Consider the following 21657-nt stretch of genomic DNA (forward strand, 5'->3'; position numbering starts at 1 on the left):
ATAACCCTTGTTAGGAAACTTTCTCTCTCCCCCCCCCCCCTCCCCACACACACACACACAAAAAAAATAAAATAAATAAATAAATAAATAAATAAATAAAATTAAGTATTTTAATTTAACAACTAATTACAAGTGTTTGTTATAAAATAGATATTATAAAAAAGAGTATGGTATCAATAATTTACTAATTGTATAAAACTATATCAACAACTTATATCAGTTATATGTATCATTTTATTAACGGGTGATCAGAAAACTTAAATGTAAAAATGATATGATCCATTTAATAAGAGTAATTTTCTAGCCGATTGTTATATAAAACAACCATCAATTTTGTAACAAACATATTTTCAATTGTTAAATTGCCTCTAGTTCCATCATTGTGAAAGTAGAAAGTGTATTGTTTCTACTATTTCTACTTTCACAATATAATACTGTTTTTACTTTCACAGTTCAGAAAACAATTTTGCAATTTACAAGCTATTCCATTAAATGTTATAAAGATTCTAGGATTTACAAGCAACAATAGGAACCATTGTAAAGTTCATGATAAATCTGTTTAAATAGTTAAAATAGAAATCAATTTGTAAAATGAAACATATTATTTTTGGTATCCGTACTTTTTAAATTGTTAGAAATGTCTAAATGATAGTTTTGGTCTCGGTATATTTTAACTTGCATGCATGATTTACAATTTTGATGTTTATATTTCTTTTTATATAAAAAGTCCCTGCATAAAACAAATTATATAGTTATCGTTAAATATGACATGATTAATATTATAGAGATGGTCATAATTATATAATGGCCCTAAAATATGAAAAAAATATTACAGAAATGGTTATTATTATAGATAGAAACTATAATATACTAGCTGTATTAATAAAAAAAAATACATTTTACAGTTTATAATATTTTGGTATATCATTTTTATAGAAAATCCTAGTTAATTGCCCAATTTGTGCTCTATTTACAATTTTTCAGAGTAAAAGGACACTTCCTGCAAACTAAGTTGATCTTCATGTTAAACCCTCAACAGAACCCTTCCTCTCATTTTTCTCGCCCCCTCTTTCACTGGATCGATTCATCAACCTCTACTCCCCGCTAATCCAATTTCTGCTTTCCGTTGATGTGTGTTTCTCTTCGTAGTACATGTTCTTAGTTGATTCCAGGCCTCGACATGAAAGCTTTGAGGTTAATTCAAACACTTGCCAATCATTCTTCAAAAACCCCTAAAAACTCCAATCTCAACCCCACCTTTCTCTCTCGATATTTCGCATCCCAACCCCTACAAGAAACGCCAGCATCCGAAAGCGAAGAAACTCACATCACCGACACCAATGGCTTCGGATTCGACAGCAGTCATTACGAATTACCAAACGTGACACTAGGTTTGGGCTTAGACGAGGCTATTACTCCCGTCTCAAATGCCGAATCCACCTGGGACGAAAAGTATCGGTGGAAAGTTAACAAAACTATATTCGGAGAAGAGCATGAGAAACTAGTGAAGGAAAAGAAAGAGAAATTAGTTAAGGAAAAGAAAAAGAAGAAGAGTAAGAAAGAGAGAATGATGGAGCAGGAAGAGAAAAGGCATCGTGCTGCAATTCTCTCCAAGGCTCTGCTTGAAGCTGCGGTGGCTCCAACCGATGAAGACGAAGATGATCTTGAGGCGGTGAAGATGGAAGATCAGTTGTCTCTCTCAGTTGGGATTATCGGAGCTCCTAATGCTGGAAAATCCGCCCTCACCAATTTCATGGTACGCTTCTTTCCACTTGTTTTCATCAAATGTCTCATATGTTAATGCTTCTGAGCTCTTTGAACACCCACTAATCACTTTACAGATTAGAATGTTTAGCTAGAATTGATCATTTAGGTCAAACCGGATTTCTGTTAATGTAGGTTGGGACGAAGGTTGCTGCAGTTTCACGCAAGACAAACACAACTACACATGAAGTATTAGGTGTGATGACGAAAGGAAAAACGCAAATAGTATGTTCCCTTTTGATGCCTCTCATCTTTTTACCAGTATCACATATTACAAACATCCTCACTTGATAATTTTCTTTGATAAACAGTGTTTCTTTGATACCCCTGGGTTGATTATGAGAACTAATGGACTCCCAAAATCCGACATTAGAGTTCGAGTTGAAAGTGCATTGAGTTCAGTTGATCTTTATGACACGCTGCTTGTCATATTTGATGTTCATAGGCATCTTATCAGGTTTATCTTTTACTAGACACAAAACGTTGACATATTATCTTGTTTGTTTGTTTGTTTGTGTATTTGTGTTATGTATAAAGATGAATGACATATATATGTATATAGGCCTGATAAAAGAGTGGTGGGGCTTATTAAACAAATGGGTTCAGAAGTGAACCCGAAACAAAAACGAATCTTATGCATGAACAAAGTAGACTTGGTAGAGAAAAAGAAAGATTTATTGAAGGTTGCTGACCAGTTTAAAGATCTTCCTGGATATGAAAAGTAGGTGTAATAACTAATAATTTTTCTTTTCATCCCTGATTTGCCCCTGAATTTACATTTATTTGCTCTTTTGTCCCTATAGGTATTTCATGATTTCTGGACTTAAGGGTTCTGGTGTCAAAGATCTTGTACAATATTTGATGGAACAGGCAAGCTTGAAGCTTTTCCATAATTTTCATGTTTAATATATATTTTTTTCGTATAATAATTTTGTGTATTTTTGTGGGTGTATGATTTTTTGTTATGTTAGGCAGTTAAAAGACCATGGGATGAAGATCCTCTGATCATGACACAAGATGTCATGAAGAACATATCACTAGAAGTTGTTAGAGAAAAATTTCTAGACCATATACATCAGGTAGGTATTATATAATATTTTTCTTATTGGAACTTTAAAAAAAAAAAAAAAATCAAATTACCAATCAGTTATCATTTGAATTTGTAACAGGAAATTCCATATGATGTTGAACATCGATTAATAGATTGGAAGGAATTGCGTGATGGATCTATAAGAATTGAGCAGCATTTCATCACTGACAAACCCAGCCAGAGGAAAATTATAGTTGGGAAGAATGGTTCTAAAATAGGGTAATTAATCTACTTTCATCTCATAATTTTCACTTATTTCTTGTATAAAATGTTAAAATGTAATGTTGTTTATTTTTATTTTTTTCAGGAGAATAGGAGTTGAAGCCAATGAAGAGCTGAGATCTATATTCAAGCGAAATGTCCATCTTATCCTTTTGGTCAGACTCAAATGATCAACAATGAAACCCATTAACAATGATGTTCCTTTCATATGTTGAATAGTCAACATAACAGAAAGGTATAGTTTTGTTATATGTAAATGTAAATTTAATCTTTTTTTTTTTTTTTTTGATATTCACTCTTATAATGTTCCTTTAGTAATGTTTTGGTCATATTCTTTGTAAGAGTTGCATAATTGAGGTCTCTTTTACAAAATGCAAGAGATTTGATTTGATTTCCACATAAACAATTTACATGTAGCTCGTATATTTTGCACTGCATCTTCCTTGTTATCACAACACTTCATTCATGATTTTGTGTTTTAATGGTTTCATAATACAATGTGTACTTGGTAGAGGCCCAAGTCACATATATAGGATGCCACAATAGACAATGTTAAATGTTAATGGTTTACATCTTCAAATCATTAAGTTTATCATTTACACTAAAAAAAGTATTTTTGGAATTTTGGGTGACATTAAGTATTGTCAACGTGTTCCAAGGCCCATTTGGCTTTATATGAGATCAATTGTGGAACACTAATAATATTTTGGGTGTCTTTAGGTTTAAACCCTAAAAACAGGTGTGGGTTTTGTTGATATAGAGTGAGTTGGTGATAAAATATATGGTGCTAAGTTAGGGTGGGTTGCTTGGCAATCTCTATTAAGAGGCTAACATGTTTGGTAAGTTTGAATGATAATATTAATCATTTTATTATTTATTTTAAATTTGTAGAACATCAAATCATGTAAAATTGTAAAACAAGATCAAAATAAATTGATTTTTTTAAAATAAATTGTAAAGCAAGACCAAAATAAATTGAAATTTTAAAAATTTGTATAGCAATGTCAAAGTCCTATCTCAAAGTCTTTATATCTTTATTAATAAAAAAAATGTACAACAAAATTGTAAAGCAAGATCAAAACAAGTTATCCTTCAACCCAATGTTTTCCGTTGATTCTTGACTTCATACTTTGATACAAGAATCATGAAAGAGAAAACCATTTCAAGCATCAGTAAAAGCCAGTGATACTAATTTTAAATCAACAATCATAAAGTATCAAACAAAATTCAAAGCAATGAAACACAGATTTTGTATTAGAAGAAACAACAAAATTTAAAGAGAGAGAGAGAGAGAGAGAGAGAGAGAGAGAGAGAGAGAGAGAGAGCAACCATGGACAAGCCAAAGCTTTCAAGACCGATTAAAACTAGACCTACTTTGTAATCTAATTACAACTAGATCTATTTTTATCAGGATTTGATAGTTTCTAAAATTCATTTTTTGTTGCAGCAATTTAGAGCTCATATAACAAGCTACAAAAAATCCAGCAATGCTTCGACCGATTTAGAACCAACATCTTAATAGGATCATTAACAGGTGAACCAAACATCCCCTAGTAGTTTTTCTCAAATTCAATTCCATTATGTCTTATAAAACTCAACAAAAGAACTTAAACGAATCTCCATCGATGCCATTTTTGTAACCAAAAACACAAACCATCAATGCACACAAATTATTTTAATCATATCTATTGAGTATACGAATATTTATATTAAATTTAGGGTTAATGGCATAATATATTAACCAGTTATTATCAATGAGCACTTTGATTAATTAATCGTTTAATTGCACTTACAAAGCCACTCAAGGTCCTTTTGTATTTATATTTAGGGATAATGACTTAAAATGATAATATATTTTTTGATTTGTACACATTTGGTCACTAAGTTTTTTTTTCGTCCACATTTACCCCTTCAACTTGTTAAACTGTACACATTCAGTCCTTATAACCGGTTACTCCAGGTTAGCCGGGAAAATGACTTAATAGGATAATATATTTTTCATTTTGTACACGTTTAGTCTTTAATATTTTTGTACACATTTAGTCATTAATATATATTTTTTTGTTTCAAAATAAGTCATTTTTGTTTTTGTACTCATTCAGTACTTATGAATAATTTCTTTAGGTTTTCTCACGACATCTTACGTGGGACAATCATTGATGAAGTGTGTGGGGTTGTTGATGTTTATGTGTAATGTCTCATTTTCACAACAAAAAATTTTCATTTTTAAATAAGGCAAAAATCTCTAATTATAAATCCACTAATAAGAAAAAACGTTTATTCCAAAATACATTTATCGAAAATCAATGTAATATAAGAAACGTGGAATCCTCAATACTGTTGATGAGTGTAATATTAAAATAGGAACATAATTACAATTCCTTCAAAAAATCATTTAAACAAAATCTACAGTTCAAGTACAATTACATTTTTAACTTATTTAAACGAAAACTACAATAAAAATCAAAGCTAAAAAATGCAACTTTGACTAACAATAATTATGTAAATATGAACATAACGAAGGATAAAAATGTAACTTTGACTAGGTCGAATTAAGGTCTCAAGTTTCACAAGTCAAATATTTTAATGCTCGAGCTCTAATATATAATATTCTTGAGTGGCTCGAGATCCAATCTACTTGAGTCGAGTCAATTTTCAATATTTTTCAAATCAGTCTTGAATAACTTGAGCTCTACTCAACTTGAATCAAGTCAATTTCAAAAAAATTGCGAGTTGTTTCTAAAATTTAAAATTAATCTTAAAATAAAATGAAATGCACACTAAATATATCATAACAATTTCAAATTAAAAAAAAAATAATATTAAATAAATAGTTCATGTGACCGTCAGGTTTTTTGATGGGACAAAGCCTTGCAGTTTTTATCCAATCAACATCAGTCCTAATCTAATGCATACCAAACGCAGTACAAGAGTACAAGACTGCGTTCCATCAATCCATACATCCTATCTACCTAACAAACAAAACAAATCTTTAAAGTGGAAATGTGAATATTAAATACCTTGACTACAGTTCCTCCTTTATAGAACTCTGTTGGTTTGTTTTTTCCTTATTCTTCTTAATAAAACTAGTAATCTTATCCTTGCTTCTCTTTCCACTATATTGCAACAATTTTCCACTTGCTGACTTGAAGTACAATGTAGGGTAACCCTTAACATCAAACCCTTCATGCACAATATCATTTGCAGTTGCATCCTATAAAAATTATATACAAAATACCTCATTCAGCTTCACATCAAACATGCATAAAGTGCTAGACACTTTGTTAAGATAACTCTTTGTATTAATGAATTTGAAAATGTCAATGGATCTTACAATCTTAGCAATGATAACATCCGCATCATTTGCAAATGAAGCAGCAATTTTATCCAAAATTGGAGCCAACTTTTTGCAGTGTCCACACCACGGGGCGTAAAACTCCAACAAAACTGTAGTTTATAACTCAAGAATTAATTAATAATAGTAATAAACTAATAATAAAACATGAGTAATTTAAGTAATGAAGTGATGTTTTGCTTACCGTTTTTCCCTGATTTGAAAACAATGTCATTGAAATTGTCAGCAACAACCACCTTAACTGGTTGATTATTAACCTCGGGTACAGGCTCGGATTTTACATATGGTGTAACTTTTCCATCCTGCAATTTTATTGTATCTGTTTGGTTGGATGGAATGGAATGAAGATGGACGAATGGAATTAGCAAGGGAATGGAATGATCAATTACATTCCATTACCATGTTTGGTTGGTTTGTAGGAATGAAATAGATTGTAATATGAATTTTTTAAATTATATGCAAATGCAACTTATAGTTTTTAACTCTATGCTATACCTTATCTAATTAAAAGTGAAATAAGATTGTATTACAAATTTTCATTTCATTCCATCAAACGTAAAACAAACAATATTTTTTTTTATTCCAAACACATTTAATTCCTTCCCCAATTATTGAAATGAATCAATCACCTTGTACTCCTTCAACCATGATTCAAGGTGATGAGGCTCTACGTTTGGTTTCACATACTTCTCTTTATCATCATTTATAACCATCACAGGAACATGGTCTTCCTTAATTCCAAAAAACTGTTGATCAAAACCATTAAGAAAAATATATAGGAATTAACAATATATTATTTCAAATCATTTTTTAGTGACGGAATTGAATCCGTCACTATATCCTAGTAGTGAGTAAGAGATGCTAACCTGGAAAGCACCTTGACTAGCTTCAACATCTCCAATTAGAAAACTTATTCCCTTTCCCTTGTGCTCATTAGCAATGTCTTGATATTTGGATTCAAAAGCACCAAAAGGCTTGCTACTAAAGTTCACAAAAAGCATAGCCTACCAATTCCACAGTATCTCATTACAAGACATTTTTTTTTTTTCTTTTTTTGGTAATTTGCCCACTTGATATTTTGTGCTCAACATAAAATATTTTGTGGGTCCGCTTAAATACATAGATAAAAAAAAAAGTACATATAAATTAATTTTTTTCACCTTTGCATTGGGAGTGTTAAAGAATTTGATGACAAACGGGTGATTCTTTGGATCGAGGTTAAAGACGGTTACAGTAGGAATGGTTGCTTCCTCAACGAACTTCTCTAATGCATCCAAATTAAAATCCTACATATTAAAATACAATTTTATCTCATTGACATCAGTTTCAGTTTCAGTCGATATCAGTCACAGTACATGCCAAACACAATACAATATATTTTGTCGTGTCACGTTTGTAATAGACAGGAATAAACACATTTAAAGATTACCTTAAAATCTACTACAAGTTCATCAAATGGCTTGAATAAACGGACAATGGGCCCCACTACAGACGAATCACCTCGTGGTAAAAGTTTTGCATCTAATGTATGAGCAAATTCATAATCCAAACGCAAATGTTCAGCTAAAGTCAAAAATACCCCGAACTTTTCTCCGGAAAATTCAGGGAACACTCCAACCTAGGAGAACAAACAAACACATTACTCATGGCACAAAAAAATAATAATCAATTTATGCAAAAAGAACGACTTAACTGAGAACGTCAGAAAAATAAGGCTTTCTCTTTATAGTTTAACTTTATTTATTTTTTCCTTAGGTTTATCAAAGTATAAAATTATTTCTCAAATGGATTTAAAAAAAATATTAATTTAGACGGTAATTTATCCATGCAACATTTAATAAGAAGAAAAGAAAAGAAATAGGACTTACGATAACGATATTATCTCCATCAACAAGAGCATTGCCCTCTTCTGTAGATGTTATTTCAACAGAAGCGGGCCCGACTTGTTTCTTCAAGTAAGAAACTATTCCTTCTGCATCTCTTGGTCCTTTGTAATCTTGAATAGTTTTTCCTCCATCTCTAATGATTTTAAGTGTTGGGAAACCTTTTATGTCATACTCACTAGCCAAATCTTTGTTCTTTTCATCATTGGCATCAACTTTTGCTAAAGCAATCATGGGGTTGTTACTACTCAATATAGAAGCAGCTTTTTCAAACTGAAAAATCATTAAAGAAATCATGAGCTCATAAGGAATATATGTAACCCAACTAACAATGTTTAAGCATTCCCACAATCAACATGTAGGAAGTACAAGCATTTGTAAAAACCAATCCCAATCCAATGCATGTTAAACACTTATGGATTTTGACCTCCTTTCTCTCAGAATAATGATGTGGGGCCCACATATATATTATGTCGAGGATGAAAGATTGAAAGTTACCTCTGGATCAAGTTTCTTGCAGTGGCCACACCTATGTGTTAATTGACAAATCAAGATGTTAACAATGACAATGTGATTTCATTAATCGTTTATGAACAATGTCAATGCAACAAAAATTGAAAAATAAAAATCTTTTATGAACAATGCAAGAGTATCATAATAAATCTCACCACAATCCGATTAACACACAGAGAAAATGGGGATCGATCTGAGAGTACGTGGTGCAACAACGATAAAACAAACAATGAATCACCGACTGAAAACAAACAAACCAGATATGTAAACAATGGAGTTATGGAGGTTCTTACCAAGGTGCATAAAAGTCGACGACGACAAAATCATGATAGCTAATAGTTCCGGTGAAGTTGGATTGATCGAGAGTCAGAACGAACTCTTTCGATTGTGATGACGAGTCTTTAGTAGTATGGGCAGCGACACATGATATTCCGCCAATATACAACGGCGTTAGAAGAGAAAATAGGAAGACGATGATCGGAACCCTAGATGACGCCATTGCCGGAATGTTGTGGTAGCTGTTTAGATTCTTCCTCTGTAAAATCTTCCGAGATCGAGTTGAACTGAAAAATAGCGAGACCAGGTAGCCATTGCCGTACTCGCAGCAATTCGGTATTCATAAATCATAGTCATCATTCCCACGTGGCATTTCGGTTGATTTTTAGTCGGGTGTAGTTTATAATTCAAACATGGGCTAATTTTGCTTATATATTAAAAAAGAAAAAGCATAATTAACCTATTTTATTAAATTTGGATAATGTGTTAATTTAATATCTTATACTAATATTAAATTCAATGCATTTATGTGATATTATATGTTTTTATGTGGTTCTAGGTCACATATAGCTACCATTAAGTAATTTGTTGTTGCTCCCGGAAGTTTGATCAAACAAGTCCTTGGTAAAGTAGTTGTTTATAAAAACACCGGGTAGTTGATGGGAGTAGCTTATGATTGCACGTTTCCCATAGTCCACATGTGTAGTAACATCCTTCAAGGTATTTTTGGAATGCATCAAATCCTATCTTAACTTCAAAAACATGTGCCTCACTTGCCACAACACCCTAAAACCCGCAAATGATATACATTTACTTAGGATAAGGAATTAGGAGGTTTTGAGAATAAAACATACTACACAAAACTACTTTACATCATGTCAACATTACTATAATGCTCTGTCAGCTTTCATAAATTATTTAGTATATTATTTACAAAGTTGTTTGTTTTTTTTTTATAACATTGTCCCATAGAAAACGTTGTTTTTGTAACATACATATGCTCTTTACTTGATTAATTATTCAATATATTATAGCCTTCATATTTCATTTTGACTAATTGTGTTGAGCCAGACACGTGTCTTTCAATCAGAAAGTAACCTAATTCAAACACAACCTCAAAAGATCATATAAGAAAATGGACAACATTAAATATACTCACAGTAAACCACTATATCAATCAATCATTGCATCTCTACACATTCTCAAGGAAAGCCAAAACCAAAATATAAACACAAACTCTATAAAAAAAATGGAAGAAAAAAAAAAAACGAATCAGTTCCCAAGTAGAGATGTCAAAAGTGCCAAAACAGCAATGACAATGATAATATTGAGAAAATAGTTAGACTGAAGAGGCTTATCAGGGCTTCCTCCAACAGCTTCATATTCTGCACGAATCTTCTGCTTCATGTTATCTGAAAGCTCTCTCTGCAAATTCAAATATTTCAACTTACCATCTCAATCTCCATTATTAACATTTCATCATTGCTGAATTGCATTGCATTCTGGTATTATTTTTAAATTATTCCTTTAACAAAACAAGATAGTTGTTGTGTATCTTAATCCTGCACCAATCAAACACAAAAAAAATCTAAACCATCTGCAAAAAACCATATGTACCCTTATCTATTTTTTACTTTTTAAGCATTATTATTTTATCCAGCATGTAATATAGAAGGGCCTTATGGTAAAAAGTAAAACCTTTCCAGATGAGTACTTGGCTGCTACAAATTTCTCAGGTACTGCTGCTGCTGCAGGTTCATCATTAATTGAAAACCCCTGACAAATAGATATATATATTTTTTTGTAAAAAAAAAGATTGCTATAAATGAGAAAAAAGATATATTTTATAAGAACAATTGAACAGATTCTACAAACCTCGGTAGGATCAAACTTAGCTCCAAGGTTGCTGAGTTTAGCATGTGCTTCAGCATAGTCATCAAAAAATATTTTGGGTGTCTTTAGGTTTAAACCCTAAAAACAGGTGTGGGTTTTGTTGATATAGAGTGAGTTGGTGATAAAATATATGGTGCTAAGTTAGGGTGGGTTGCTTGGCAATCTCTATTAAGAGGCTAACATGTTTGGTAAGTTTGAATGATAATATTAATCATTTTATTATTTATTTTAAATTTGTAGAACATCAAATCATGTAAAATTGTAAAACAAGATCAAAATAAATTGATTTTTTTAAAATAAATTGTAAAGCAAGACCAAAATAAATTGAAATTTTAAAAATTTGTATAGCAATGTCAAAGTCCTATCTCAAAGTCTTTATATCTTTATTAATAAAAAAAATGTACAACAAAATTGTAAAGCAAGATCAAAACAAGTTATCCTTCAACCCAATGTTTTCCGTTGATTCTTGACTTCATACTTTGATACAAGAATCATGAAAGAGAAAACCATTTCAAGCATCAGTAAAAGCCAGTGATACTAATTTTAAATCAACAATCATAAAGTATCAAACAAAATTCAAAGCAATGAAACACAGATTTTGTATTAGAAGAAACAACAAAATTTAAAGAGAGAGAGAGAGAGAGAGAGAGAGAGAGAGAGAGAGAGAGAGAGAGAGCAACCATGGACAAGCCAAAGCTTTCAAGACCGATTAAAACTAGACCTACTTTGTAATCTAATTACAACTAGATCTATTTTTATCAGGATTTGATAGTTTCTAAAATTCATTTTTTGTTGCAGCAATTTAGAGCTCATATAACAAGCTACAAAAAATCCAGCAATGCTCCGACCGATTTAGAACCAACATCTTAATAGGATCATTAACAGGTGAACCAAACATCCCCTAGTAGTTTTTCTCAAATTCAATTCCATTATGTCTTATAAAACTCAACAAAAGAACTTAAACGAATCTCCATCGATGCCATTTTTGTAACCAAAAACACAAACCATCAATGCACACAAATTATTTTAATCATATCTATTGAGTATACGAATATTTATATTAAATTTAGGGTTAATGGCATAATATATTAACCAGTTATTATCAATGAGCACTTTGATTAATTAATCGTTTAATTGCACTTACAAAGCCACTCAAGGTCCTTTTGTATTTATATTTAGGGATAATGACTTAAAATGATAATATATTTTTTGATTTGTACACATTTGGTCACTAAGTTTTTTTTTCGTCCACATTTACCCCTTCAACTTGTTAAACTGTACACATTCAGTCCTTATAACCGGTTACTCCAGGTTAGCCGGGAAAATGACTTAATAGGATAATATATTTTTCATTTTGTACACGTTTAGTCTTTAATATTTTTGTACACATTTAGTCATTAATATATATTTTTTTGTTTCAAAATAAGTCATTTTTGTTTTTGTACTCATTCAGTACTTATGAATAATTTCTTTAGGTTTTCTCACGACATCTTACGTGGGACAATCATTGATGAAGTGTGTGGGGTTGTTGATGTTTATGTGTAATGTCTCATTTTCACAACAAAAAATTTTCATTTTTAAATAAGGCAAAAATCTCTAATTATAAATCCACTAATAAGAAAAAACGTTTATTCCAAAATACATTTATCGAAAATCAATGTAATATAAGAAACGTGGAATCCTCAATACTGTTGATGAGTGTAATATTAAAATAGGAACATAATTACAATTCCTTCAAAAAATCATTTAAACAAAATCTACAGTTCAAGTACAATTACATTTTTAACTTATTTAAACGAAAACTACAATAAAAATCAAAGCTAAAAAATGCAACTTTGACTAACAATAATTATGTAAATATGAACATAACGAAGGATAAAAATGTAACTTTGACTAGGTCGAATTAAGGTCTCAAGTTTCACAAGTCAAATATTTTAATGCTCGAGCTCTAATATATAATATTCTTGAGTGGCTCGAGATCCAATCTACTTGAGTCGAGTCAATTTTCAATATTTTTCAAATCAGTCTTGAATAACTTGAGCTCTACTCAACTTGAATCAAGTCAATTTCAAAAAAATTGCGAGTTGTTTCTAAAATTTAAAATTAATCTTAAAATAAAATGAAATGCACACTAAATATATCATAACAATTTCAAATTAAAAAAAAAATAATATTAAATAAATAGTTCATGTGACCGTCAGGTTTTTTGATGGGACAAAGCCTTGCAGTTTTTATCCAATCAACATCAGTCCTAATCTAATGCATACCAAACGCAGTACAAGAGTACAAGACTGCGTTCCATCAATCCATACATCCTATCTACCTAACAAACAAAACAAATCTTTAAAGTGGAAATGTGAATATTAAATACCTTGACTACAGTTCCTCCTTTATAGAACTCTGTTGGTTTGTTTTTTCCTTATTCTTCTTAATAAAACTAGTAATCTTATCCTTGCTTCTCTTTCCACTATATTGCAACAATTTTCCACTTGCTGACTTGAAGTACAATGTAGGGTAACCCTTAACATCAAACCCTTCATGCACAATATCATTTGCAGTTGCATCCTATAAAAATTATATACAAAATACCTCATTCAGCTTCACATCAAACATGCATAAAGTGCTAGACACTTTGTTAAGATAACTCTTTGTATTAATGAATTTGAAAATGTCAATGGATCTTACAATCTTAGCAATGATAACATCCGCATCATTTGCAAATGAAGCAGCAATTTTATCCAAAATTGGAGCCAACTTTTTGCAGTGTCCACACCACGGGGCGTAAAACTCCAACAAAACTGTAGTTTATAACTCAAGAATTAATTAATAATAGTAATAAACTAATAATAAAACATGAGTAATTTAAGTAATGAAGTGATGTTTTGCTTACCGTTTTTCCCTGATTTGAAAACAATGTCATTGAAATTGTCAGCAACAACCACCTTAACTGGTTGATTATTAACCTCGGGTACAGGCTCGGATTTTACATATGGTGTAACTTTTCCATCCTGCAATTTTATTGTATCTGTTTGGTTGGATGGAATGGAATGAAGATGGACGAATGGAATTAGCAAGGGAATGGAATGATCAATTACATTCCATTACCATGTTTGGTTGGTTTGTAGGAATGAAATAGATTGTAATATGAATTTTTTAAATTATATGCAAATGCAACTTATAGTTTTTAACTCTATGCTATACCTTATCTAATTAAAAGTGAAATAAGATTGTATTACAAATTTTCATTTCATTCCATCAAACGTAAAACAAACAATATTTTTTTTTATTCCAAACACATTTAATTCCTTCCCCAATTATTGAAATGAATCAATCACCTTGTACTCCTTCAACCATGATTCAAGGTGATGAGGCTCTACGTTTGGTTTCACATACTTCTCTTTATCATCATTTATAACCATCACAGGAACATGGTCTTCCTTAATTCCAAAAAACTGTTGATCAAAACCATTAAGAAAAATATATAGGAATTAACAATATATTATTTCAAATCATTTTTTAGTGACGGAATTGAATCCGTCACTATATCCTAGTAGTGAGTAAGAGATGCTAACCTGGAAAGCACCTTGACTAGCTTCAACATCTCCAATTAGAAAACTTATTCCCTTTCCCTTGTGCTCATTAGCAATGTCTTGATATTTGGATTCAAAAGCACCAAAAGGCTTGCTACTAAAGTTCACAAAAAGCATAGCCTACCAATTCCACAGTATCTCATTACAAGACATTTTTTTTTTTTCTTTTTTTGGTAATTTGCCCACTTGATATTTTGTGCTCAACATAAAATATTTTGTGGGTCCGCTTAAATACATAGATAAAAAAAAAAGTACATATAAATTAATTTTTTTCACCTTTGCATTGGGAGTGTTAAAGAATTTGATGACAAACGGGTGATTCTTTGGATCGAGGTTAAAGACGGTTACAGTAGGAATGGTTGCTTCCTCAACGAACTTCTCTAATGCATCCAAATTAAAATCCTACATATTAAAATACAATTTTATCTCATTGACATCAGTTTCAGTTTCAGTCGATATCAGTCACAGTACATGCCAAACACAATACAATATATTTTGTCGTGTCACGTTTGTAATAGACAGGAATAAACACATTTAAAGATTACCTTAAAATCTACTACAAGTTCATCAAATGGCTTGAATAAACGGACAATGGGCCCCACTACAGACGAATCACCTCGTGGTAAAAGTTTTGCATCTAATGTATGAGCAAATTCATAATCCAAACGCAAATGTTCAGCTAAAGTCAAAAATACCCCGAACTTTTCTCCGGAAAATTCAGGGAACACTCCAACCTAGGAGAACAAACAAACACATTACTCATGGCACAAAAAAATAATAATCAATTTATGCAAAAAGAACGACTTAACTGAGAACGTCAGAAAAATAAGGCTTTCTCTTTATAGTTTAACTTTATTTATTTTTTCCTTAGGTTTATCAAAGTATAAAATTATTTCTCAAATGGATTTAAAAAAAATATTAATTTAGACGGTAATTTATCCATGCAACATTTAATAAGAAGAAAAGAAAAGAAATAGGACTTACGATAACGATATTATCTCCATCAACAAGAGCATTGCCCTCTTCTGTAGATGTTATTTCAACAGAAGCGGGCCCGACTTGTTTCTTCAAGTAAGAAACTATTCCTTCTGCATCTCTTGGTCCTTTGTAATCTTGAATAGTTTTTCCTCCATCTCTAATGATTTTAAGTGTTGGGAAACCTTTTATGTCATACTCACTAGCCAAATCTTTGTTCTTTTCATCATTGGCATCAACTTTTGCTAAAGCAATCATGGGGTTGTTACTACTCAATATAGAAGCAGCTTTTTCAAACTGAAAAATCATTAAAGAAATCATGAGCTCATAAGGAATATATGTAACCCAACTAACAATGTTTAAGCATTCCCACAATCAACATGTAGGAAGTACAAGCATTTGTAAAAACCAATCCCAATCCAATGCATGTTAAACACTTATGGATTTTGACCTCCTTTCTCTCAGAATAATGATGTGGGGCCCACATATATATTATGTCGAGGATGAAAGATTGAAAGTTACCTCTGGATCAAGTTTCTTGCAGTGGCCACACCTATGTGTTAATTGACAAATCAAGATGTTAACAATGACAATGTGATTTCATTAATCGTTTATGAACAATGTCAATGCAACAAAAATTGAAAAATAAAAATCTTTTATGAACAATGCAAGAGTATCATAATAAATCTCACCACAATCCGATTAACACACAGAGAAAATGGGGATCGATCTGAGAGTACGTGGTGCAACAACGATAAAACAAACAATGAATCACCGACTGAAAACAAACAAACCAGATATGTAAACAATGGAGTTATGGAGGTTCTTACCAAGGTGCATAAAAGTCGACGACGACAAAATCATGATAGCTAATAGTTCCGGTGAAGTTGGATTGATCGAGAGTCAGAACGAACTCTTTCGATTGTGATGACGAGTCTTTAGTAGTATGGGCAGCGACACATGATATTCCGCCAATATACAACGGCGTTAGAAGAGAAAATAGGAAGACGATGATCGGAACCCTAGATGACGCCATTGCCGGAATGTTGTGGTAGCTGTTTAGATTCTTCCTCTGTAAAATCTTCCGAGATCGAGTTGAACTGAAAAATAGCGAGACCAGGTAGCCATTGCCGTACTCGCAGCAATTCGGTATTCATAAATCATAGTCATCATTCCCACGTGGCATTTCGGTTGATTTTTAGTCGGGTGTAGTTTATAATTCAAACATGGGCTAATTTTGCTTATATATTAAAAAAGAAAAAGCATAATTAACCTATTTTATTAAATTTGGATAATGTGTTAATTTAATATCTTATACTAATATTAAATTCAATGCATTTATGTGATATTATATGTTTTTATGTGGTTCTAGGTCACATATAGCTACCATTAAGTAATTTGTTGTTGCTCCCGGAAGTTTGATCAAACAAGTCCTTGGTAAAGTAGTTGTTTATAAAAACACCGGGTAGTTGATGGGAGTAGCTTATGATTGCACGTTTCCCATAGTCCACATGTGTAGTAACATCCTTCAAGGTATTTTTGGAATGCATCAAATCCTATCTTAACTTCAAAAACATGTGCCTCACTTGCCACAACACCCTAAAACCCGCAAATGATATACATTTACTTAGGATAAGGAATTAGGAGGTTTTGAGAATAAAACATACTACACAAAACTACTTTACATCATGTCAACATTACTATAATGCTCTGTCAGCTTTCATAAATTATTTAGTATATTATTTACAAAGTTGTTTGTTTTTTTTTTATAACATTGTCCCATAGAAAACGTTGTTTTTGTAACATACATATGCTCTTTACTTGATTAATTATTCAATATATTATAGCCTTCATATTTCATTTTGACTAATTGTGTTGAGCCAGACACGTGTCTTTCAATCAGAAAGTAACCTAATTCAAACACAACCTCAAAAGATCATATAAGAAAATGGACAACATTAAATATACTCACAGTAAACCACTATATCAATCAATCATTGCATCTCTACACATTCTCAAGGAAAGCCAAAACCAAAATATAAACACAAACTCTATAAAAAAAATGGAAGAAAAAAAAAAAACGAATCAGTTCCCAAGTAGAGATGTCAAAAGTGCCAAAACAGCAATGACAATGATAATATTGAGAAAATAGTTAGACTGAAGAGGCTTATCAGGGCTTCCTCCAACAGCTTCATATTCTGCACGAATCTTCTGCTTCATGTTATCTGAAAGCTCTCTCTGCAAATTCAAATATTTCAACTTACCATCTCAATCTCCATTATTAACATTTCATCATTGCTGAATTGCATTGCATTCTGGTATTATTTTTAAATTATTCCTTTAACAAAACAAGATAGTTGTTGTGTATCTTAATCCTGCACCAATCAAACACAAAAAAAATCTAAACCATCTGCAAAAAACCATATGTACCCTTATCTATTTTTTACTTTTTAAGCATTATTATTTTATCCAGCATGTAATATAGAAGGGCCTTATGGTAAAAAGTAAAACCTTTCCAGATGAGTACTTGGCTGCTACAAATTTCTCAGGTACTGCTGCTGCTGCAGGTTCATCATTAATTGAAAACCCCTGACAAATAGATATATATATTTTTTTGTAAAAAAAAAGATTGCTATAAATGAGAAAAAAGATATATTTTATAAGAACAATTGAACAGATTCTACAAACCTCGGTAGGATCAAACTTAGCTCCAAGGTTGCTGAGTTTAGCATGTGCTTCAGCATAGTCATCAAAAAATGCTTTTTCATCTTCTGCATATTTCTCAGCAAATACCTGAAAGCCAAATCATTTCTACTTTTACATAAACAAATAAAATTTATCAAACAATTTTTTAACTTTTTCACCTTGAATGATGGATCATCAAAAAGGGCAGCATCCGTAGGCAAAACTAGTAGATCTTCATCTCTTCTTTCTTTAATGTCCTGTTTACATATTCATTCATATTCACTATTTTTCTTACAACTCATAAAATTAAGAAAAAAAAAATTGTTATTGCATTACCTTGAAGTAGGAATTATCAAACTTTAGCCACTTTTCAGTCCAAGATTGTCCCCCTGGGGCTCCAGGCCCTTCTTTCTGTCATATATTCAACATTTAATTGTTAGGTTTAAATTTGACACTGAAGGGTATTTTTGGTATTTTAATTGTTTCCTACCGTATATTTAGTCTCTGGCTTTCCCCAGCCACTGCGTTCAGGTCTGGATCTCCCCAAAGTGTGGGCCCCGGATAATGCAACTATTTCCTGCAAATTCAAATTATAAAACATCATATTGCAATTAACATTTTACATTTTTACATATAAAAAATAGTGATCTAATGATCTCAACCTTATCATTCAATCCCATTCTGTAGAAAACATCACGCAAGTGAGAAGCAGGTGAAGGTGGGCCCGCATCTAAATCATGAAATGAAAAAAAGTTAGAAACCCAAAAAATATATATAAAAGAAAATTTAAAGAGAAATGATGATATTAGTAATGACACCTGGGAGTCTCCCTTCTTCTGGACACTGATCAGGTGTAGAAACATCAACACGTCCATACTTCATAGGAATCTTGGGACCTCCAGCCTCCTGTGATTGTTATTATGTTAAGTAAAAATCAATGATAGAATATATATATATTTTTTTGTAAATTTATTAAAAAGATTCTAAAAGTGACCTCAATAGCTGTAGCACTTGCTAATTGGAACAAGTCTGCATAAGTTATGGTTGCATACTTGTCTTTGATAGGCTGGAGAAGCTTGAGAGCATTTACAAGCCCTGTAATAACATGAAGTAATATTAAAAATAGAAAAGAAAAAAAGATTAAAGAAAAAGGTAAAGGGTAGTAAATAACTTGCCAGCATTGGCTGCGTGTTTCTGTTCAACTTCAAACCTTAAACTTCCATTAGCTCCACCTCTTTGAGGCCATTCTTCAATATTCTTATTGTAAGTTCCAGCATCATGCCACCCTAGGCGAACCTATTGCAGATGAAGAATCAAAGTTTATAGTTAGAAGGGTAAATTTGAACTTTCACTAGTTTATATTTCTTTGTTGGGTAGTAGTTAGTGGCTACTATAGTTTCATGAGTTGTTCTTTCTTTACTTCAATCAATAGCTAAGTGCCCTTGATTGATCCCTAATGAAACTCTTCTCAAACAACAGATATCAGATAGCAAACATCAAAAACATACAAGTCCCTATGGAATATATTTCAACAGATATCAGATAGCAAATTTTGTTACCAAACTTACTTCTCAACTTGATTATATGAAAATTTTGTTACCAAACTTAATTGATATAGAATCTACTTCAACGAAATTTAGCGAAGTAAAATGAACTTTAAATTCACTGCTAGAAACTACATTAATGTTGGTGTTCAATAACGGATCCTGATTATTCTGTATTTGGAATGTTTAGTGAGGTAGGAGAAGGTAGTAAATATTAGGTCAAAATAGATACAATCGGGGAAGGTTTTAAAATTAACCATAATAGGATGACAGTAGGTAGTCTTGAGGAGTTCTTTAATGTCTTCTCTAGCAGACTTGAGCTGATCAGGGTTAGATGCAAAGCATTTCGTGGTAACCACTGCGCCGAAATCACCACCGGACGAATAAAGCTTTGTTCGTTTCTGCAATAAATAGATAATGAGAAGGATTAAAACATTTGTAATGAATGAGGGAGGGAATGGAGAGAAACCTGATGAGATAATTTGAGGCATTTGAGAGATGCAGCGACAGAAGAGGATGAAGAGAGGAAATGGAATGAGAGGGACGAAGGTCTGGCGGTGGTAGTTGGAGAAAGTGAAAGGAGACGAGGAGTGGCGGAGGAGGTGGCGGAGCCACCGGAAAGAGCCATTGGCGAGGGTGTAAGAGAGGAACAGTTAGCCGCCATTGAAATTGGATGTTGATCAGAAAATCAGAATGAATAAGAAGTACGACTGATCCTATCTCCAAAAGCCACAAAAGAGGAGGACAAGAATCCAAAACAAAATTTCACTTCCACCACCACCAACGGAAAATATCAAAATATTAATTAAAAAGTAATTATGTCGAATTGTCGATCAAATAGCATATTATTAATATAAAATATAAATATTGTATTTTATTTTCTGGTTATTAATATTTTTTATTTGTATTTAGATCATTTATTAAATGTTTAATCGGTACCAAATCAGTTTTGAACTTTTGATAGAGGTAACATCTTGTGAAGAAGCTTTTCTTACTGTTATTATTGAAAGAAAAAATGTGTATCATTTATAGTGGGTTCCAGTTTCTTAATATACTAAGTATATTTAACTATATTTTAAGATTAAAAATAGTTTTTAAAACCAATGAAAATTAATTATTTAGTGTGAATCAAAGAGTGTGAACGAATCTTTTGATGGTCGATTCTCACAAAACATAAAGAAACAAAAGAACATGATTTGTTTGACTACAAGAACCATGCCAAATTTGAAATAAAGAATAAACTAAACAATGTTTAGAAATTTTATTCTTGTAAACAAAGCACCAGAAGTCTTTTTAATTAGCAAATACATAAATATACATGCAAAATACATATTATGTTAATTTACAATAATAAGAATTTAATTTTAAAAATGACTATTTAATTGCCATCCTGACTCTCAACTTTTATTAAATATGGTAAACAAAATAAAATAGTTTTGGATAATTGATCCTATATTATCATCTAGTAATGGATAAAATCGATCTAATCTAATAACCAAATAGATAGATTTGATTTTGTTGCAAATTAGATTGTATCAGCTGAGAAAATCCAACAGCCAATGGATAATTGGATTAGATCGATTTCATCAACTATTGGATTTCAATTGGACACTCTACCAAAACCTATATTAGACAAGTAAAGGAAGTGGTTCGAGGTACTTGACCAAAAGTTATATGTTTAATTATTATAAACTTTTTCTAACTCTTGTGTCACATATTTATTTTGGTCATAAGGATGGGGTGACATATGGTAGATACATAAGTTCACATGTTGATACTCACCTTCCTCTTGTCCATTCTAATGAGATTGTGGACTTTTTATTCTTGTTGATGCACAACATAAAGACAAAACCATATAACAAATCGG

At 31.6% G+C, this 21657-nt stretch overlaps 3 protein-coding genes, 1 long non-coding RNA gene and 1 pseudogene across 6 annotated transcripts; 1 reads left to right on the plus strand and 4 right to left on the minus strand.

Moving 5' to 3' along the window:
• The first annotated feature begins 1007 nt into the window (after nt 1–1007).
• LOC145003410 (GTP-binding family protein) lies at nt 1008–3501 on the plus strand. Its single transcript, XM_078962528.1, has 8 exons — nt 1008–1756; nt 1900–1989; nt 2076–2221; nt 2327–2485; nt 2568–2634; nt 2736–2843; nt 2934–3073; nt 3162–3501. Exons 1-8 carry the CDS (start codon nt 1181–1183, stop codon nt 3244–3246), a joined length of 1371 nt encoding a protein of 456 aa, XP_078818654.1. The 5' UTR covers nt 1008–1180; the 3' UTR covers nt 3247–3501.
• Nucleotides 3502–5924: 2423 nt separating this feature from the next.
• On the minus strand, nt 5925–9380 carry LOC145000954 (protein disulfide-isomerase-like). Its single transcript, XM_078960256.1, has 10 exons — nt 9121–9380; nt 8813–8843; nt 8300–8587; nt 7861–8049; nt 7592–7717; nt 7298–7435; nt 7061–7177; nt 6616–6733; nt 6411–6523; nt 5925–6290 (listed from the first exon to the last, which is right to left on the minus strand). Exons 1-10 carry the CDS (start codon nt 9324–9326, stop codon nt 6102–6104), a joined length of 1515 nt encoding a protein of 504 aa, XP_078816382.1. The 5' UTR covers nt 9327–9380; the 3' UTR covers nt 5925–6101.
• Nucleotides 9381–10231: 851 nt separating this feature from the next.
• LOC145001894 (uncharacterized) lies at nt 10232–11072 on the minus strand. 2 transcript variants are annotated; one of them, XR_013661746.1, is made up of 3 exons: nt 10979–11072; nt 10802–10879; nt 10232–10528 (listed from the first exon to the last, which is right to left on the minus strand). It is a non-coding gene; the product is annotated as an uncharacterized LOC145001894 (long non-coding RNA). The 2 variants fall into 2 exon arrangements; XR_013661745.1 differs by having other exon boundaries at nt 10232–10665.
• Nucleotides 11073–15504: 4432 nt separating this feature from the next.
• Nucleotides 15505–16651, minus strand: LOC145003029 (protein disulfide-isomerase pseudogene; annotated as a pseudogene).
• An 851-nt stretch (nt 16652–17502) lies between these two features.
• Nucleotides 17503–20521, minus strand: TAPX (thylakoidal ascorbate peroxidase). 2 transcript variants are annotated; one of them, XM_078961226.1, is made up of 12 exons: nt 20260–20521; nt 20048–20191; nt 19422–19542; nt 19241–19341; nt 19065–19152; nt 18909–18976; nt 18737–18823; nt 18583–18657; nt 18426–18503; nt 18250–18354; nt 18073–18150; nt 17503–17799 (listed from the first exon to the last, which is right to left on the minus strand). In XM_078961226.1, the coding sequence occupies exons 1-12, from the start codon at nt 20452–20454 to the stop codon at nt 17647–17649; spliced, it is 1293 nt and encodes a 430-aa protein (XP_078817352.1). In that variant the 5' UTR covers nt 20455–20521; the 3' UTR covers nt 17503–17646. The 2 variants fall into 2 exon arrangements, with proteins under 2 accessions (XP_078817352.1, XP_078817353.1); XM_078961227.1 differs by having other exon boundaries at nt 17596–17936.
• Nucleotides 20522–21657: the final 1136 nt, after the last annotated feature.

The sequence above is a fragment of the Lactuca saligna genome, chromosome 6 (genome assembly GCF_052625555.1).
Source record: "Lactuca saligna cultivar CGN05327 chromosome 6, ASM5262555v1, whole genome shotgun sequence".
NCBI classification, from domain to species: Eukaryota; Viridiplantae; Streptophyta; class Magnoliopsida; order Asterales; family Asteraceae; genus Lactuca; species Lactuca saligna.

Excerpts from the sequence above, each read along its gene's own strand:
- LOC145003410 (XM_078962528.1), top strand. The coding sequence starts at position 1,181 with ATGAAAGCTTTGAGGTTAATTCAAACACTTGCCAATCATTCTTCAAAA. Across the intron at positions 2,486-2,567 it reads GATCTTCCTGGATATGAAAA|GTATTTCATGATTTCTGGAC; the intron begins GTAGGTGTAATA and ends TTGTCCCTATAG. Across the intron at positions 2,844-2,933 it reads TTCTAGACCATATACATCAG|GAAATTCCATATGATGTTGA; the intron begins GTAGGTATTATA and ends AATTTGTAACAG.
- LOC145000954 (XM_078960256.1), bottom strand. The coding sequence starts at position 9,326 with ATGGCGTCATCTAGGGTTCCGATCATCGTCTTCCTATTTTCTCTTCTA. Across the intron at positions 7,718-7,860 it reads AACTTGTAGTAGATTTTAAG|GATTTTAATTTGGATGCATT; the intron begins GTAATCTTTAAA and ends TTTAATATGTAG. Across the intron at positions 7,436-7,591 it reads TTAACACTCCCAATGCAAAG|GCTATGCTTTTTGTGAACTT; the intron begins GTGAAAAAAATT and ends TGGAATTGGTAG.
- TAPX (XM_078961226.1), bottom strand. The coding sequence starts at position 20,454 with ATGGCGGCTAACTGTTCCTCTCTTACACCCTCGCCAATGGCTCTTTCC. Across the intron at positions 18,824-18,908 it reads GAATGGGATTGAATGATAAG|GAAATAGTTGCATTATCCGG; the intron begins GTTGAGATCATT and ends TTGAATTTGCAG. Across the intron at positions 18,151-18,249 it reads CTAAGTTTGATCCTACCGAG|GGGTTTTCAATTAATGATGA; the intron begins GTTTGTAGAATC and ends TCTATTTGTCAG.